This window comes from Labrus bergylta, chromosome 1 (genome assembly GCF_963930695.1).
Source record: "Labrus bergylta chromosome 1, fLabBer1.1, whole genome shotgun sequence".
Taxonomy (NCBI): Eukaryota; Metazoa; Chordata; class Actinopteri; order Labriformes; family Labridae; genus Labrus; species Labrus bergylta.
Window position 1 is genome coordinate 13986300 of NC_089195.1, and position 20815 is coordinate 14007114.

Consider the following 20815-nt stretch of genomic DNA (forward strand, 5'->3'; position numbering starts at 1 on the left):
TGTCGCTTAATTTATTTAATAAAGGCTAAACACAGGATCGCAGCATCTGCGGGTAAACAACATTGAATTGGTTTGCAGAGTGTGGCTAACGTTAGCAATGCTAGCAGCAGCAGCATTCGGTCCTCCTTGCAGGTTAACGCCCACATGCTTGTGCTGGTTACACATTGCTCCAGTCGAGTGGTAATATTCCAGTTTAACCTGACAAAGCCTACATACAACTTTATCTCCATTTTCTACATCAAAATACTGCTAAACCACTCTGCTCCTTAGAGATGCTATCTGTTCACCGTTCCTGTTTACAACCGGGTAGTAGAGCAGTGCGACAGTAGCTATTAACAGGAGCTACAGCCCCAGCTAGTGGTGGGTTGGGTAACTAACTAGTAATTCTAGTGGTGATTAGCGAGGGTGTTTAAACGTCTTATTAGCACACCCCAAGTCTGAACCTGCATTAGACTGAATGCAAAGAGTTTTTTACACAAGTTTTTTGTCTCTTAAACCGATTTCACACATGCACTCCTAAAAATATCTAGATAATTTCAGGAGGGCGGCTCTGGATATTGTCCTGACCTGGCTGTTCACACAAGCTGCTCAACATAAGAGCGGAGAAGAACATACTGACGAACAGAAAACTTGTAGCAGTCTCAGGCAGTCACTGCACTGACTCCAGTCACAGGATATAAACATCACTCCCCCCCTCCCATTGGCTTGAGGTGAATTTCTCAGCAGAATACCCTACAGCGTTCTCACATCAGCCCACTCGGACTTGCTGCAGAAAAAGTACTAGGGGTCTGGCGGGAGTACCTTCGGGTGAAGTCCGAGCGAAAAATGTGGCTGTTTGCGTACACACATACAGCTCCTCCTGGAAATATCAGGAGTTTTCTGCAAGTGTGAAAGCCCTATTTATAGTTCTCATTAAAAAATACTAAACATTTATTTCAAAGGTTGCATGGATATCAGCTTCTGATGTGTTAATCACCCTGCTTTAAATATCACTCCTATAAGAGCTCTCTGATGTGTGTTTTTTGTGGTGTCATCAAATATCCCTTAAAAAAACTGCACACAAATGTTGTAAAATCATGTCTTGTTAATCAACAGCAACACTGACAGCGTGATCTCACCTTGTTGTTTTTAACACACGATAACAGAAACAGTCTGTCTGGCTCAGATAAGAAAAAGCACAGCATTAAACCCCCCCTCTCTCTCATGCTTTACACGTCTGACTGTAGATCCACACATCAACCCTGAGTGTATGGACAGCAATAAGACCGTCTGTACCAAAAATGTTCACACTGATACATCTCACAGAATATGTACAGATATTACCACGTGCCTTTTCATATTTGTTCATATCTACAGAAATTCATCTTCATAGCAAGAATGTGTCAGTCAGTTCGTTTACATGCAGTCAGAAAAAAAATATTGAGTCAATCTGACTCAAACTTTTACCGGTGGCGGGGGGGGGGGAGAGTAGCAAAAGAACTCCCATGATTGCCCGCCAATCTTGATGCCATCTTTTGTTATTGTTTTGTTAATGGTAAGCCCCCTAGACAGACTAGAATGACAGACTGAGAGCTGGAGCTGAAGCTGAAGCTGAAAAACATGTTTTTTGAATGGTTGTCTATGTGACTTCCAATGTTCCTGGAGCCAGCCTCTAGTGGACACTCAAGGAACTGCAGGATATTGCACTTCCGCATTAGCTTCATTTTTAAGACCGGAAGTTGCCGCTTGAGTTGGACATACTTCTGTCAGTATATCGATTCCCTCTCGATGCTTGTATACTGGGGCAAAGACAGTAGTCTGATGAAATGGCCTGAATGAGCTGTAACCGTCGCTTGTTTTAACTCTGCATGTAAACCTGCTGACCGTGTGGTTGAGCCACAACACATTTTACACACTGTGACATACAGTTTTAACATGATTCCCATTCAAACTGGATAGAGGTTATTGAGACACAGTTGAAGTATTTAAATGGCAGTGGAGAAGATTTAAAACTGTCAGATTAAGTTAGCACCAGGTGTGTTAAATTACAAATACAATACAATACCAAAACAATCACATGAATCACATCATTTTAGCAAACAAATCTGGAGATAATTTTGACTTTGAATGAAAGAAATAATTTCTCTATACAGTTTTCAGAAGAGGATTCCTCATTATCTGAAGTCCACTTTGTAGGATTGTTACATCGATCATGACGTCTGTAGATTTTTACTCTTACCTGCAATTCACACATACTCTGTGCGCGCCGCGGTCCGTCAGCGCCACGGTTTTACTCTGTCGGACGGCTCACGCCCATTCACACTGGATCCGTTTCTGCGTGGTCAGCGCACCCATGATACATCACAGGAGAACTACAAGATCCCGCGGGAATTAAGAGAAAAACATGCAAACAACATGTTGCTTTGTCTTTCTGAGGATGCATTGTTGTTAATTTCGGTACCTGTTTTGACGTAATGTTGATAAAGTGATGAAAAATATCATCGCGTACATTGTGTTTTATTTTCAAATTAACCGGATGCTCTGTGCTTTTCCTTGTCTGACTTCCTGTCCAGGCTGTCATATTCTGTCTAGCTTGACGCGAACCTGCAGCGCACTCCGGAGAAAATAGACTCGCTGCGTATTTGAAACGGAGCAGAGCGCAGTGCCGTCGGTGTCGCGCTGCGGTCCGTCTCCGGAGCGTGCCACCGACGGCACTATGCCCTGTGTGAACACAATGATTGACTAGAATGGAGGCTAAGTACAACGTAGTGCGCGGCGCTGACGGACCGCAGCGCGCACGGAGTATGTGTGAATTGGGCTTTACTCTCAGGAAATGTCTTATGTGACTTTATCAAAGAATACCAGAGTAAATCCATTATTTTTAGAATAAATTTAAGCCAGTGAGTATTAAATCTAAGAAAACTCTTCAAATATTGCTACAAAGTGTTTTCACTCTTCACCCTCCTTGAATTGAAGCACAGATTGGCAATGTTCTGACTCACAGGGACGCTACAAAAACAATTTCAAGCCCTGACCTTTACAGCGTCTCCGCTTCCTGAACAGCTCAGGGGAGGAATTGTCCTTTCTCATCAACTCTACGATATGTAATGAGTTCCACAGAGCTGATTGTTCCACACAGCAATAAAACCTCCCAACCTCATACCGGAGTGGTCCTCCTGTTCACACCATCTTTGAGATCTTTCTGGAAGCAGTTGTGGACTTGTAAAAACCCAGAGTCTCTCTCTGGACTGTAGGGTCCTGTTGTCCCACTTGCACCCTTCAGAGGGTCCCTACTGAGGGCGTACAGGGATATATCCCCCATCGGTAAACCTATCCCAAACCTTCCTCCTCCTGCGCGACTTCCTCCGATCTTCATCCCCACTGGGGAAGGATCGCGGGACGGGTCACTCGACCTCGAACTGGATCGTGAGCGCCTCCGTCGGTAGCGGTAACTCGGGATGCGAGAGTATGGTGAAGAAGAGGAGGTGGTTTTGATAAAGTCACGTCGGGCTCGGAAGCATTTCTCTTTGTTTTTCTCGATGTATATGTTGACCGCGAGAACGCCCACTGATTCTGCAACAATGAAGGAGAGGGCGCCGAAGTAGAAGGACCAGCCGTAGTTGTACTGGCTCTTCTTGTCCTCGTCTTTCTTGTCGCTTGGATCTCCTGCGTTGCTGGAGATGTATACGATGATGCCGATGATGTTGCTCAGGCCTAATGAGAAGAAAAGATGAGAGAAGGAGAGATGCACAGAGAGAGATCATTAAAGGGGAAATGAAACTGATGTTTAAGCACACAAGTAGAATACAAACCTTAATGATTACAGCGCAGATTTCATTTTTACTACTATTCTCTTATCAGAGCTTATTTACCATCGAGAGGCTAATTCAGTTTGGGTTTACACATCCTCTGCATCCCTTTATACTTAAAGCTTCATCCAATGTCATCACCTCAAAACAGAACCTAATAAATGTCTAATTCTTTTAACTACCAAAGTGTCACTCTCAAAAACCCATCAGCTAGCTTCTGACGACCACATATGTCTCTCTTCATTGATTCTAGTATTGCCAGAGGCGAGCCATAATCGCCTTTTAGCCAAGACTTTTCATGAAGTCAAATTAGAATCTTGAGAAGCAACCATAGACTGTAAATATAAATAGACGGAGCCTCAGTGATGTCAGCAATCTGTGCCTGCAGGGGGATCTGGAGGCTCATTGATGGTGGTCTCCATGCTGGAAATCCCGTCTTTCAGTCAACCTAATGACAGGCTGAGAGCTGGTGCTAAGGCGGGTTTTAAGCCTTATGACAAACTGTTGCATCCACCTGTCAATCAGGTCAGCCTTGCGCCGACTGTAACTTTGGATAACACTTTTTTTTCATTCTTGAAATCAAAAATGATGCGATGTAAAAAATGCATCATACAGTGTGTGAGGTAAAAACATACAACCTAGCAGTTTCTGTCCTGTGGATTTGCTTTCACCAGTTTTTTTTATGTGTGTATATCTGCATCTAACGGTTAGTCTCCACCTACCTGCAAACACAAACAGAATGCCAGCACTGAGCAGGATGTTGTTCCTGCTGCTGTAGATCCGTCCCACTCCGACACACAGGCCACCCAACATCAGCAGGACGGTGCTGAGGATGGGGAAAAGGCTCGACGCACGGGCTATACCTGTTGAGAGATGGAGTCAGAAACGCGTCAAAACAATACAAAACAAATGTAGTTCTATGTTTTTTAGCGCTCATTGTCCTGAGTTGAAAACTTTTGGAACAGGGCGCTTCTCCTTAACTGACCAATCAAAATCAAGAAGGGACAGGGCTTCTGATTTCAGCTTTGTCAACAACAACAACAGAGGAGATGCTTGTCCGACATCTTTTCAACGGTACAATTTCCAAGCCCTAGAGCTGCTGCTGATATCAGGACACGACTCATAACTAAAAAAATGGAAATCATTTTGGAGCTGCTTAAACTGTTCTTAAAATAACAGTTTATTGCACGCCTGCTGACACATGTAGTAACTCTGCCATAAGTGTGAAGATAAAGAGAGTGAAAGGAGAGCAAAAAGTGCCTCAGGTTTCACAGATGAAAGCTTCCACAGATACTAAGGCCTGATTAGCAGACACTCCTGCTTCCCCATGACACCAATCGAGTGAGAGCAGGATTGAATTTCCATCATTGTATCCAAATTGATCAAAACAGACAACAGCAAGGGTGGGTAGAGTTGCTCTGCGCCATCGGACATCAAACTAGCATCCAAATGTGATATGTAGAGTGATCTCAAACCTCAAGCCAGACTGAAAGATTGAACTCTAATAAACCAGAATTTTTTTTACACTGACCTGCCTTCAACAAACAATCTGAGTCAGATGTGCAGCTGTGCTCTTAAAGGAAGAATGTGTAACTTTTTGATCCAGTAGATGTCGCCCATCAGCATGAAACAAAAACAAACTGCTGTTTGGTGACACCTCCTCCATACTGAAGCTTCCACTCTCCTCCAGCGACACACCTCCAACCCCTCTCCACTCATGTTTGCACAAAGGAGTTATCAAAATGGAACACCGACAAAATCGTCCTGGTCTTGAGCTGCATTGTTGTGTTAGCAGGCTAATGTTAGCGCTCTTTAATTAGCTAGTAGCTTCATATTGCATGTAAATTTACACGGAATGACCGTGATCTAAAAACACTTACATGGCCTTCAAATAATCAGTGAGTATGTTCTTCTTCTTCTCTGTAGTTCTTGATTAAACAGCTTTTATACACAAGGGGAGGAGCCGGCTGTCCCGTCCATGTAAACACGGCTCTGACAACAACACAGCCAGCGGGACTCGAGCTTCTCACTCACTGTAGACAGTCATGACTCAGAGACATTTACACAGGGAGTATTGATTGCTGATACATTTATGTGTAAAATGTTGCACATTCTGTCTTTAAGGTGGCTAACGCCATGTGTCTGGACAAACGCTCTTACTCATCAGCACACAATATCACTTCATCATCTCTCCAGCTCCAACTACTGTCATGACATCAGGCTTTTATGGAGGAGGGATGGCGATGTCATGACACATTAAGTGCCGGGGTGATAACTCCATCACCACTCGAAGACAGAGGGAAAAAAAAAAGAGAGGAGCGTTTAAGGGTCGGTTGGCTTGTTAGAAGATGAAGAGGTTGCAGTGACTTACGTAAGATGTACTCGGAGCTGTCGGTGTCGTAGTCGTTATCATCCGGAAAGTGATTGATTCGAAAACAGCTCCCTTTGTTGATACCTGCAGAGAAGCCAAAAAGCACAGCGAGTGTGACTAACAGACTGAGCAGGGGATGAAATGGCGATGAGGAAATTAAGATACTGTGTCTTTTATAATAGAGCTGGAGTTTCCAAGCTTTAATTGAGACATGAAGCACAAAAGCTACTGCTGCTACTGAGTCAGTATAAAACTTTAATTTAGAGTTATGGAATATTTTAGTCTCTTCTCTGTTAAGAATATCCAAACCAGTGCTGAGCTGTATTGTTGTATTTTACCTCTAACCATGTCATAGCGTGTTTGAGGGCAGGCTGCTGTGGATCTGAGGCCCTCAGGCACCTTCTATTCAAAGACCCCGGCCCTTGTCTTCACAGAGATAATCTTCCCTCCGCTTTTAAGAGAATTAAACATCGGAGCATTATGAATATTGAAAGGTTAGGCTTTGAATTAAAAAAGTCAGACGGCTGATTTTGCTGCATCACTCATTGTCATTTCTTTGTTACTGCTTTGAGTAGGGAGTAGAGGTTTGTTACGATTAACAGACTTTCAAGCTTTGATGTGATTTAAGTAAAAATCCAACAATATTGATACCTTCTTTGTTCCCTTGGCAACAAAAAAAAAAGTCTAAGACACCCAATATTGGATCATTTCTTGTTTTTAATTTAAAAAGTGGGGCGCGGGTAGCCCAGCGGTTTTAATACACGCCCAATGTACAGAGTGTACAGAGTCCTCGGAGTGGGCGTCCGGGTTCGATTCCAACCTGTGGCTCCTTTCCTGCATGTCATTCCTGACTCTTTCTCTCTGGTTTCCGACTCTATCCACTGTCCCATCTCTAAATAAAGGCACAAAAAGCCCAAAAATTAATCTTTCAACCAGTTTAAGTAAGTGTCAGAGCTCCCCAGAACATGTCTTTGAAGTTTTTTGTTCTAAATCCACTCTGATCCTGTATTTGATCATGTCTATAAACCCCTCTGCTGTGTCTGACCACGCCCCCTCTCTGGAAGGGCTTGGGTGTCTCGGGCTTTCTCGCTCCATGTCCTATTGTTTACAGAGAGAAGGCAGACTCAGAGGGCAGAACAAACACCTAGCTGTGGGAGTGTCACCCACCTGGGAGAGGGGTTACTGCCCTTTGTGATGTCATGAAGGGAAAATCTCCAAACGGCCTGTTTGAGCACACATTTTCTGAAAAGTGGAGCAGTTAAAAGACGGAGAGGATGGACTTTTCTCATCATTGGTGGGTTTGTAGACGGACTAGAGACACATATTAGTGTTAGAGAAACATTGTTAAGTGTATTTTGTATCATTTGTGACCTTTAACATGTGAGACTGCTGCGGAAGAGAAGAGGGTTGAATAAAAGCCGAGATAAAGTGATGAAACACCCTGAGCAGACCCTGAGTGTCTCCTCTCACTCCTTCAGTCTCTATCCACCTCTCATGCTTCGTTTTAACAACTCTTATCACCATCGTGTCTCCATTACCCCACTGCTCTGCCTCACGCTATCCAAAATATTTGCCACTCTCGGATTCTTCTGCATTTTTAATGCAACAAGCACACTCGATCAATACGAGGGCGCGGTCGCTGTGTAATACATCCATGCTGGGTGTGTGAGTGAATCTTACATTTATAAGATCAGTGTTTCAGTGTAATGTTTGTGAGTTCCCAGTAGTGACTCCCAAAAAAGAGAAGAGTAAAAGATGACAAAATGTGATGAAAAGTTTTCTTTCGCGAGATTGTACAGAAGTGGAAATATTTGTATTAACACACTGAAGGTCGGAGAGTTGATACCGACAGGCATGACGGTGAGGGAGATAGAGGGAGAGAGAGAGAGAGAGAGAGAGGGAGCTCCCCAGAGCCCGTCTGTCTGAGAGCGCCGAGCCCATCCTTTATTACTCAGCATAGCTTCACCATGGCAACCTCCTCCCCGGCAACCCAGAATCACATTTCTAGCTCCGCTTCTCAGAGCACGCCTTTGACATCTTACTAATGCATTCACCAGGCTAACACACTCATACACACAAACACACAAAGCAGAGAGCAGACTTTCAAAATGGAGGAGCTTCAACAATCAGATTAAGAGAAAAACTTAAGCAGGATTTGTCCATCTGGAGTCGGACCAAATTTCTTCTTGAAACACGTTGTATCTTCGAGTGCTTCTCCGGCATGTTCAGCATTTTAGGGTCGCCTCTCTTAAGTGAGACTTCTTGTTGTATTTCGGCATGACTGCCCCGCAGAACAACTTGAAATTGTTTCCACTAAATGCTCATTTGCCGTCTTCTCTGACCTCCAGAGAACCTCCTGCTTGTTTTACAAGACACTAGTCTTGTACAGATGTCTGTCTGACACAAAGAGATGAGCCTCATTTGTCCTACAAGGTTAGCCAACACGTCCCCGGGCGTACCCATTATTTACACCTCTCATTCGACCCTAATGGAACAGGTTTCCACTGCATCTCGTTCTTTGGTTCCTGGAAGAGATTATCACTGGAAAGTCAAATGAACGGACAATGAAAGCCACATGTGTACCATGACAACAGTGAAGCAATAGCGCTGGTGATATGTGAGAGAGAAAAACAAGATAATAATAATAATCTTTATTTATAGAGCACTTTTCAAAAACAAGTTACAAAGTGCTTTACAAGGACAGCAAATATAAAAGCAGGCAGGTCATAGAATAATAAACAAGGCAAGATTAAGGAATAACAATCACTTTAAGATATAAAATCCCTTTTAAAAGAACTGTGAAATACATACAATTATTTTAAAGGAATTCTAAAAAGTGAAAATAGTAACAATTTCAAATCAACAAAAATCAGGAAAGGTTCGCCGGAAAAAGTGTGTCTTAAGAAGGGACATAAAAGAGATGACTGATTGGGCCGACCTGATCTCCTCGGGCAGGTCGTTCCATAGTCTTGGAGCCCTCATGGAAAATGCTCTATCCCCTAAAGAGCAAGTGTGTTACTTTTCACTCCAGCTCTCACACTTCCTACAATGTGAGCGACAGATGTTTAAGAATGGGGAGTGCTCCACCTCACTTCTGCTGATGACGCTCTCCAGGGTTTTGAAACAAGAGAGAGAGAGCGAACATGTCTTTTGATTAACTTAACAGGAAAGCCATAAATAGAAGCACTTTTTTTTCTTCAAGATTTCAGTGAGAGTGGTGGGAGTGCAGAGCAAAAGTGCATGAAGTGTGACTTCAGTAATTGTTGCAATCATCTGCATATGAGACAAACCTCTAGGCGAGTTCCTTCTGCTAACTTTGACCCTCCCCCGACAACCCAGTCAAGCCTCTCTACACGCCTGAGATATGTTGCCTTCAAGACACATGGAAAGGTAGGAAAATAGAAGAGCCATCTTTACAAAGTACTGATGTTTTTTTGAGCACTATATTTTTGGAGGATTTCCTTTGATTTGAACTTTAGACATCAACAGATATTCTCTCGAGCTTAACGGGTAAATGCTAGGGCTGTCAGCATTGACGCGCTAATCGTGATGTGATTAAGCTGTGAAATGTATGCATACTTTAATTTTTAAATGCATTAATCACATGTTATTTAATCCCCCAAGACTCTGACTGCTCTGACGTTGTCAAAATTAGACCTGCACATCTGAAGCCATTTCATAATAACACACTCAGTTGGGATTTTATCAAAAAAAACATTTAATTTTGACTTTTGACAGCAATTTTTGACTTCGTTTTGTGTGCGAGTCCTGGACGAGGTGGGGGGGGCAAGTTAAGAAGAAGGAAAATCACTGCTTTAGACGCATCGGAGCTAAGACACAGCTCTGACCGCAGTCTCTCCCTGTTGTCACAGTGATGGGAAAGAAAGGAGGAAGACCCAGCTGGATCCCTGAACGTCTCATTTCACTTTAAAAAACTCTCTGACAACTCAGCTGACGAGTCCAAAGTCATATCCACCTTATGACATCAAACATTTACCTTTGTTACCGATCCTTTGAGCTGTTTCATTTACTTTTATATCCATTAAATGTTTCTTTAAGTGGATGTTGTTACCTTCAAGCTACCAGAATTTTATTTTTTCTTTCAAAATAAAAGCAGTTTAGTATCCTAACAGGAAGAACATACCCTTAGCTTTAGACAGTATAAAAATTCAAAATAAAAGCATAAAAAATGCTGTTTTCAAATGCAAAATAATAGAATTTCAAACATGCGATAAAAATGCAATCAATTGTGATGAACTATTGAGATTAAGCATTTTACCGTGATTTAAAAATTAGTTTGTTTCATTTAATCAAGTAAAAACCTGCATGAATCTCAGCGTTTAACAGACCACTTAAAGCTTCTGTGGGGAACCTCTGGCTGAACACTGCACAAAGCTGCTGATTTTGACCTGTGCCTCTTTAACCAAAAATCAAGTCCTGCTTTATTTTAACAGTCACTCATATATTTAACAACTTGTTTTAATGGCTGATTCTGCAGCGCACTGTTAACCGCTTTGCCAGTGCAAGTTTAGGTCAATTAAAACAACCATAGAGAAATCATCAATAATGTCGCTGATGATCTTGTTTTCTTTTGTAGCTCATGAAGAGTCTATTTCATAACCTGGTAAAAACTCCTCACAGAAGATTTAACAAGTTATAAACTGCTATTTATAGATGGCAGTGAGTCACAGTTGATCACTTTGTCTGATGTCTTGTAAGTGTAAAGATAATGTTTTGTTCAGTTTGTTTTTTAGTTAGAAAGAAGAAAAACAATGATTAATCGTGGGGGGTTTCAGCACCAGCAGCAGTGGACAGTTCCACAGCAGGCAGGGCTGAAGCAAGACGTCACTAGTGACCACCTTCACTTACTGACTGCTACGCGTTGTTGTGCCTGTTAATCAACGAAGCGCAGGATGAACCGTGATTCATTTCACTTTTTTTCTAGAAATGTAATGCGCGCAATAGTTTGCAAACGTGTGCAAACAATAATCGAGCTGCAACTCAAAGCCCAACCCAAAAACTCCTCAGACGTGCCTCACGCAGAGGCTGAGAAATATTTGACAGTTTAACCAAAAGCAAATCGACGTTTTCATATAATTTAATGAGTCTCAGCTGATTCCATGGCCAAGCGTAATAAGAGACAAGGACGAAACAGCTGCAGAAAGCGACGCTTCTTCTTAATATGTAAAACACGAAATCCCATTTTCAAGACTGGATGTCCTGATCTGCTCCTTTTCCAGTAACAAATTTGATCATTTTTCAAAGGGAAAATAAAAAGTTAAAGCATTACGCACGGACAACACCGCCTTTGCGCGCAACAAGCAGCAGCCTCCCTCATTTTCCCCACATCACTGTCACGTCAATCTAACTTTTTCAAAGCTAAATGAAAATTACCACTCTGCACCCATCGTGCGATTCACATTTTCGGTGCGTCGTCACACCTCACAGAAATGTGTCATATGTATGTGTCCAAAGTACGGTTCCTCAGTTCCAAACAGGTGCAATCGTTAAAAATCCAGTTTTATTTCTCTGATAAAACCTGAAGGGAGATTTTTAACCTTACAAGTTTAACAGTTTAATCTCTCTATAAAATTATTAGAACATCTGTAGGAAAACAGCTGGTGGTACAGTGTCGCTGGACAACATGCTCAACTGTTCCATTAAACACGGTTTGTTATCAAAAACAAAAAGTTTGTAGGATAAAGATCATACACTTCTTTGACTTAGTTTTACCTTCGATGCAGCAGATCCTCCACAGCCCGGAGTGCGTCAGGTCGCCTTTCACTTTCTTGGTTTGCACCTGGTTGTCGTCCGCGGTGACATTCGTGGCGTTGCATATGTACGCCCGGGAGTAAAGCCAGTAGTCGGTGCCGATGGCGATGGTCATGAGACTGAAGGCGGCGAAGGCCCCCACGACGGCAAGCAGAGTCTGAACCCCTCGGTCACACCATGCCATGGCGGCTCATAATGTGTGTAATCCTCCACAGCAGCTTACGCACACGGCGGGGAGCGCATGGAGCAAAGGATCACCGCGGTCCGAGGAAGCGCGCGCGTCTCGCGGGTTTTCCGTCTCCTCAAACCAAGTCTCGACCCTTGAGTCCCCTTCCTCCTTAAAACGAGTTCCAAACAAGTTTCTCAGATTGACAAAATCGCTGCATTTGTTCGGCTCCTCTGAGTCGAGTGGACGTATCTTAAACTGTGCTACAGGTGGACAAATATGCAAAAGCATTCCTTGACCGTTCACAATGTTCTCCTACATTTAAAGCAACTTCATCTTAATCATCGAAACGCCTCCCTTACTGTTTCCCATGCAACATTAAAATGCACTGTTTAATAACAGATGCACTATCGATCATCCAGACCACACCTTCCACAGCTGGAGCCAAGCCAATGAGAGGCAGCGCTGTGGATGGAGAAAACATCAGATCTACATCAACATATAGCCTACAGGACTGTTAGATAACTGAAACGAAATGTTTAAATCGAAACACAAGGAAGACGGTAATGTCGTCTGTGTACAAAGACACAACACAACGTGTGTACATAAAGGCAACGCTCAAGTGAACTCTCATTAAGTTAAGAAAAAGGGCTTCAAATTGTTTTCAAAAACCGACAGGAATCAAGCACAGGATGAAAACACAACCACTGACAGCTCAGTGGAGATTAGAGGGATCTGAGTCGTGCAGCAGCAGCTAGAAAGAATTTGAACGCTATTAAATATTTCTTTAAACATCCTCTGAAAACACTTTGAAGTTGGAGCAGTCTGTCTGCTTTATCACTCTGTGCTTAAAGTTGAATTGTAAGACTCAAAAGTTCACAACATCGAGATATGATGTAAAATTCCTCCTGTCACTTTAAGCCCTGAGCTGTGTGCAGTGGGGGGTCTTTTTTCTATGTTTCACACTGACATGGAAGGAGGGGGATGCTCATGGATTGGCAGCAGCTTCTGCTCTTTGTACTGTTCCATCTCTTGGACTGAGATCGAGCCTCATCCCCAAACCCCGGAGCCTGAGTCACTTCCTGTTTCCCGCAGAGGAGAGCAGAAAGAGTGCAAAGGGTCTGAATGTGTGTCTGCATTTAGAGGGAGGGGCTGGAAATCTCAGAGGCCAGTGAGGAAGGAAGGAGCGACAGAAAGGGACGGGAGAATAAGGGAAATAAGTGTATGATGAGTGGTTGTAGGACAACATTGAGCATGCAGGAGTAACAATGAAGAGGCTATGGGAAAAAGTACGGTGGCCCTGAAGGCCAGCTGCAAAAAAACAAAACATTTTTGTGAAACGCAAGACAGGTCATGGAACAATGAAACTGTTTGCGTTTACTGTGGGTATAGCAAACTGTAAATAGGAAATGATGTATGACTTGTTGAAGACTTGTCCAATCACAAACAAGTAGTGTAGTCCTTCACTCTCTGTTTTCTGAAACGTTTTTTTAGGTAGTGAAATGATTTTATGTTTCATGACTGGAGCTGCACTGACTTCACAAACGTTCCAAGTGTTTGTGTGTATGAGTGTGTTAGGCTGGTGAACGCATTAGTAAGATGTCATGGGTCATTCTCCACAATCACCTGACAACACCTCCTTCCTATTAGCAGTCTTTTTAAGCTGCATGATGTCCATTCCATTCCCCTATGCTCTTTCATCACCATCTCTGACGCGTAGCAGTACTGCACTCTCGCTCAACCCCACCTCCACTCCAGCCTCCATCTGTCGGCTCCAACTGAGGGGTTTACGATATCATCCAATCACTCCTCAAATTACTGCATGTAAATTAAAACTGTGAGGCGTGATGAGGGTGGAGCCTAGACACCAAACACAAACTATGTTCGGCTGCAATAAATATTTTAAATAAATACATATGTGAGTCCTCTGACTGAAATATTTTTGCATTTTGTGGAATACAGATGCAGAGCTGGCTAAACACTAAAGCTTCAGTGTCCACCACATGGCAACCTGTGAGAGCATCGACTCTAGAGAGGAGGGGGCGGGGGGAGACAGCTCTCTACAATGATTTGAATATAGATTGCAGTACCAGTTTTAACCACTAGTTGTCAGAGTTACATATTGCTCCTTTAAGTTGTTAAAAATAAACAAATTTATGGTAAACTTCCGGTCCTGCATTCTGAGTTCTGCCATTTCTCAGTCAAAAGTTACATGTTGGCTTTCCAACTCGATCGCATAGAGTGCATGTATGTTATTTGGAGCACAGAGGCCACTGATGATGAGTTTAATTCTCATCATCACCATGCTCCAGAGATCTTTTCAACTTCACTCCCACATCTCTGCTCTCTCCAGCCTCTCCATTGTCCCCGACGCTGGCAATCTCCTCTGCCAGCTCCCTCGACTCTCCAGGTGTTTTTTTCTCTTCAGGGCAAATTCATCCAGAGCTAAGAAAAGACTCCTCTGTGACCTCGCTGAACTTTCTTTACTAGTTCGGCAGTAAAAAATGTTGATAAGAGTTTTTTTTTGGCTTCTTGTATTGCTCTCCTTTTCCCTCCCAGTTTGAGTAGTTGCCACAGTCTGGGCTTTGCAGGGAAAGGGATTAATGCTGCACGGCTTCCTGGGGTTACAGCATTAGTGGGAGTGTCAATGAGACAGCACTCTTTAGATAGGGAATTGTAGGCTTTATCGAGGAAGTAAGATGGCATTTCTTTAAAATGATTTCATGAAAACTCAGGGCTGATTTTGGCAAAATTGTAGGGCAAAGGAGGAAGCCTTTAGATCTTTTAGAGAGAAGTTAGACGAGGATGAGAGCTCAACAAAGGAAAGAAGGAAGTAAACATTTAAAGTTGGATATGCAGATGAGAGATGCCAGCTGAGATGTGGCAGCAGAAGTTCTGCCTGGATTTAAAGATAATTATTTTAGGCTTCTGGAGCCTAAAAAACACTGAGCAGTGTACATCAGTTTATTATGTGAAGTACAATATCTTGATATAGTCACACACACGCCCTTTAAAAAGAACCCTGTTTTCAAACCAGAAGTTAACATCTATACAGTCTGGTTAAAAAAAACAAACAACTAAGTTGGTCTGATTAGAATTGCATCCATAAGAACTACATTGGTTTATTTTCAAAAAATGGACGCTGCCAGCACAAAAAACGACAAAAACCTTACGCATGATAAAGCTACAATGCTGTTTCTTTATTGATGTCTGTGTCATTTTTTGTACAAGCCTTTAGCTGAGCTTATTAACTAAAATGGGAAAGGCAGGCTGGGGCAAACCTATCCCCCAAAGCTCCGACTGCCCCACCAAATCATCCCGTTTCATTTAAAAATTCAAAAATAACTGAAACTTTTTTTTGTCCTTGTCGATTTCATAAACATGCCACGGGGAGGCTCAGATGGTAGAGTCGGTCGTCTCTCAACCGGAAGGTCGGAGATCCTGTAGTTGCATGTCCGATGTGTCCTTGGGCAAGACACTGATCCCTAAATTGCTCCCCCTGCTTCGGCGGCGGCGTGTGAATGTGTATGAATGGGATTAGTTACTTCTGATGGACTCTTTACTCAGCAGCCTCTACCATCAGCGTGTGAATGTGTAGGTGTGACCTGCGGTGTAAAAGCGATTTGAGTCATCAGAAGACTGGAAATACAAGCTCAAGTCCATTTACCATTATTGTCATTACATAATAGTTTTATTACTATAGGACATAATCCACAAGTCCAGTTAATGACAACACAAGTTTGACAGCTGACAACACTGAATACTTAGATGCAGCATATTTGCATGAATATTCAAAAAGAGTATAAAAAGGACTCAATCATTTGCTTCCTCTGTTGTGTAAAAAGATAAAAGGAGCTTTAGAGATAATGGGAATCTTTCACTGTAATGTGCAGAGCGATGGTACTGCCTGCTCATTAAGATTTCTGTCTGCTAATAGGGTCCAGAGACTCTCCCTGAAACATGAGCACGAGTTCAGAGAATTTTAAAACTTCTGGACCACTAATGGTTCACTTTTTAGCTTAGAGTGGTGGATCATGGTCATTATTAATAGAGGGCCGAGCTATCGAGTGCAGCTCACTCAGTCATAATATGCAGAGACCTTCCACGCTCATCTGCCAAATGAGTGAGGGTTAAAAATAATACTAATGATCAGTGACATTGCTGCTCTTGCTACTGATGAAGCAGGGAGCCTTGGTTGCTGCAGTCAGCAGTGAGTTGTGTGTGCAGACGACGCCCGGAGCAGAACAGAGAGCTAAAGAGCATACGAGATTGGGCTAAAAGAAAACAAACACAGACTCATCCCTCAGGCTGCCACAGGCTCATTCTGTCTACGAAGAGCTGCAGTTTCAACCAGCTAGTAGCTTCTCTTCTTTCTTCTTTCTTACGGACTCAGTGAGGATACGCTTTGAAGGGAAAGTTACTTTAATAGGTTTGGCCTTTTATCAAACTTGTGACACCGTGGTTAAAGTGGCCGCATCAGCTGCTGCTTTCTTTTAGTTATCACGTTAATTCTCAGTTAGTTAGTTTCCCTTTAAATAATTCAAAACACTCAGCACCAAACCTGGGGGACAGAGCCTTCTTCCATAGCTGCCCCCTCCCTCTGGAACTCACTCCCTACACACATTCAACACTGCACCGACCCTCCTACTTTCAAATCACTTATCAAAACTCACTTTTTTAAACAAGCTTTTAATGTATGATTGTGATGTATTTCCTGTTTTCTGTAGTTTACCTTTATTGTTGTTATCGTTATGATTTGTGTGTAATGTTGTAATATCTGTTAGTCTGTCCTTACTGTGCTGTTCTTCTGTTTTAACTATTGTGCAACGTCTTTGAGTTTTTTAAAAGCGCTGATAAATAAAATGTATTATCATTATTATATATAACCCCACTTATGTCAGTTGATGTTGGAGTGCGCTGGGATTGGAGATAATGGAGTCAGACCGCGAAACTCAAAACATGGACTCAAGACGGTATACAAATAAAAAGAAAAGGAAAAAGAACAGCTGGACTAGTGATGGGAGTCAAACAATGAGGAGAGAGGATGATTTTGTGTTTGGAATGATTGTGGACACCTAAACAGACGGACTCTTTAAGGATCAGCATGAGGTTGGAAGGTTTGATGGAGAAAAGTTGGGAGAAGAAGTGAGATTTTGTCTCGGTCATAGATCGGGACAAAGGAAAATGGATCACTGTGGAGGGACAAAGTTGCACAAATGGAGTTCCAGATGGTGGTGGTAATGCAACACATAAGGATGCGAACCGCCATCAAACTCAACAGAAGAAGAAGAGCTGATGCCAGGATACATGAGTCACTCTTTAGATCACATAAATCACAAACAGTTGTCAGGTTCATGTGTGTACCTTTCACTGTTGGATCGACGGGAATGGAATGGCTGACCATCTGGTTAATCAAGCCCTGAGAAAAGTTTCAATCATGGAGGTAACTTTCAATAAAGCTGAGACTTAAGCAGTGATCCGAAGCATAATCATGTCTGCAGGCTGCAGTGGTTAGTGCTGTTGCCTCACAGCGAGGAGGTTCCTGGTTTGAATCCCCGTCTGACAGGAGTCTCTCTGTGTGGAGTCTGCATGTTCTCCCCGTGCATGTGTGGGCTCTCTCCGGGTACTCCTGCTTCCTCCCACAGTCCAAAGACATGCTCGTAAGGTTAACTGGAGACTCTAAATTACCCGTGGGTGTGAATGTGAGTGTGGCTGGTTGTCAGCCCTGTGATTGACAGGCGACCAGTCCCAGGTGTAACCCCGCCTCTCGCCCAATGACAGCTGGGATCGGCCCCAGCACCCCTTAGACCCCGAACGGGAAAAGCGTTAAAGATAATGGATGGATGGATGGACTATGATGTCTGCTTGGCACAAGATTTGGGATAAACAGCAAAAATGTAGGTATAGTTATTTTTCTTAGTTCAGCTCTTCTTGATTTTTGGGCCCATTTTTGTAATTTCTTCCTCGTTTCATGTTCAAAAGCACATTTTCTCTTTTTTACACCTTTGTCCTTTACCAGATTGCTTGGTCGCTTACAGGCCTCAAACATGTTTAAAAGGTGACTTATAGAATGACGACAGGCATGTGAGCTTCACTGTGACACAAACACAACAAGCTGGCGTAGTGAGAGGAAGTTCAAGAGAGAGAAACAGACTTTTCTAATTTTCCTTCCCGTTTAGCACAGAGTGCAATCCTCCCTGCGGTGCGTTCACAGCCCTCAGTGCAGACCATCTGTCCCCCGAGCATGCTGACTTTTCCAAAAGTCCAGGTCAGTGGCAGCGAGCGACCACTGCTGTGGGTGGTTCTAAAAAGGGGGATACATGTTGGAGGGTTGATCCTCAAAGGCTCATTTTCAAGTCTGAGCAGGCTGTGAATCCGGCTGCAGACATCAGCGGTTAAATCAGGGCGTCTTCTGTGGATGTTTCAGGAAGGCAGGCTGTTATAACTTCTATTAATGTTACTGTGTTCTCAACTGGTATTTTCACATTTTAAAAAGGAAATGAAACCAACCAACATGATCATTTACCTATACATGTTTGTATAGCCCAGAGTTTTCATGGAAAAGATCAGATGTGTTTCTCTCCTGATCGTACATTTTGATTTCCTCATTTCTGTGTAAGACGAGTAAATGGCAATGTGATGCAATGTGAGGGCTGAGAATATCAAAAAGGGGGACCAAGTCAAAAAGGGAGAACCTGTTAGGGTTAGCGTACACACAGGACTCAAGATATGACTCAGAGTCTAGACTTGAGTATGAGCAGATAAATTAGTACATTACAAATATCCATCCATCTATTATCTTTAACTCTTTTCCCGTTCGGGGGCTGGAGCCGATCCCAGCTGTCATTGGGCGAGAGGCAGGGTTCAAGCACAGGGTCATTGCAAATATATGAATTATATTAGTATATAAAATTGATTTAATTATATCTATTTAACTAACCTTATGTGATTTTGATTGTGAAAAACATAATTAAATGTACAATATGTAGAATTGTATTAGAAATGTACACAAAAATATCTAAATGAATTCAAAATAGACTAAACCCACCTCTTCTTATTCTCTGCTGTCAAAATCTATTCACACCATTTAAAGTTCTGGAAGTATTCCTCCTTTTGTATCTGTGTTCTTGTTGTATTGAGAGATGTGCTCAATAGCAGCCAACAATGATTTCACAAAAATGTCCAAAACCGGATTTTTAAACCATTCTGTCACAGCAAGAACCAAAAATGAAAGGCTTGCAGAGTCTGGTGTGCTGGGAATTATGTCATTGTTTTGCACTCTGTGTCTCATTAAAAGACCATTTATTCATATTTTTCTGTATCAAAACTAACTCTCTTACTTATTTGTATATTTCTGTTTAATCCCCAAAATTTGAACTTTATTCCCTTCTTGGATCAAAGACCAGGGCTCTCATTTATAAAACAGTGTATCATACCTCAGGTGTGCCTGTGCCAAAACCAGAAAATGGCGTACGCTTCCAACATTACCCTTACACATCATGACCATACACGGTAAATATTAATGGACGAAGCCTGAGCCATCTGTTACTGCAGGGGGCTGATAATGCTGTCTCAGCCTAACTTTCAGTCAATCTAACGACAGGCTGAGAGCTGGAGCTGAGGCGGGTTTTAAGCCTCTTGACGAACCGTCACATCACGCCCACGTGTCAATCGTGTCAGCTACATGCCTTACTATGGATAACGCGTATCGTTTTCAAAGTAAATTCACCCCCCGAAGCAGTGTGTGCCTGTGAATGTTTTGATGACTCATCAGTTTTGATTTGATGAAGGATAAGAGTTATTCACAATAAGTTGCGTAGCTGACCTGATTGACAGGCGGGAACAGTTTGTCAAGAGGCTTAAAACTTGTCTCAATGGATAATGGTCAAATCAACAGTACTGATATCCTTTTACCGTAAAAGTGGAAAAAGTGGTACGTATTTTTTATTGTGATCCTCTGGCAACCACAGCTGCCAGTTTTGTTACTGTAAAATATACAGACTCTTTTTTTACAGTGTAGATCAGCCTCATATTCTGCCTGCTACATGTCCACATTCCTCTATAAAAGGTCTTTGCATCCGTATACAACTTGGATTCACTTCACCTCCACACATGTTTTGTAAATTTCCCTTCCTCTCAAACTTATACGTATGCACTGTGTTAGAGTTTTCTCACCTGTGTTCTCACCGCCGTCTTCTATTAAACAATCCTGACTGCATTAAGTGCTTTACACACGTCTTCAGTCTATACGTATGCATGGGAGAGGGGCTGTGATTGGATGACAGCTGTCACTTGACGGACGTGATCGGTGCATGATGGGCTACTGGCTTCATCTGATGATCAGTTCCAGGATCAGTGTTCTCTAGTGATTACAGAGAGGTAACGTCAAATACGGGATGAGGCGTGTCCCGCTCGGGAAAAAACAATTTGGTTGGAAAAACAGCTAATACGGGACAGTTTGTTATGGTGATATTTGTTTTGGGGTTTAGTTTTGCATTTGGTGTTTCTTTGTATTTTCTCCCTGGCAGTGTGTGTGTGCAGGGGAGGGTGTGGCTGTCTGAGACGGGTCTCTGTAACAAGGAGCACCTGGTTCTCATTATGTCATCATTCCGGCCAAGTGACCAGGTCAAGACACTAGCGTTATCTTAGGGTAAAGTTTTCGACTGCAAGTTTTTGTAGTGATTTTTGTCTGAGTGTTTAAATTGTGGACTAACTTGA

At 42.6% G+C, this 20815-nt stretch overlaps 1 protein-coding gene across 1 annotated transcript; it reads right to left on the reverse strand.

Annotated features, from left to right (window-relative positions):
- On the reverse strand, window positions 1–12499 carry LOC109989061 (voltage-dependent calcium channel gamma-4 subunit). The gene is made up of 4 exons (XM_020640673.3): window positions 11893–12499; window positions 6160–6243; window positions 4511–4651; window positions 1–3693 (listed from the first exon to the last, which is right to left on the reverse strand). The coding sequence occupies exons 1-4, from the start codon at window positions 12113–12115 to the stop codon at window positions 3137–3139; spliced, it is 1005 nt and encodes a 334-aa protein (XP_020496329.1). The 5' UTR covers window positions 12116–12499; the 3' UTR covers window positions 1–3136.
- Window positions 12500–20815: the final 8316 nt, after the last annotated feature.

Excerpts from the sequence above, each read along its gene's own strand:
- LOC109989061 (XM_020640673.3), bottom strand. The coding sequence starts at position 12,115 with ATGGCATGGTGTGACCGAGGGGTTCAGACTCTGCTTGCCGTCGTGGGG. Across the intron at positions 6,244-11,892 it reads GAGGATCTGCTGCATCGAAG|GTATCAACAAAGGGAGCTGT; the intron begins GTAAAACTAAGT and ends GCTTCTCTGCAG. Across the intron at positions 3,694-4,510 it reads CATTCTGTTTGTGTTTGCAG|GCCTGAGCAACATCATCGGC; the intron begins GTAGGTGGAGAC and ends TCTTCTCATTAG.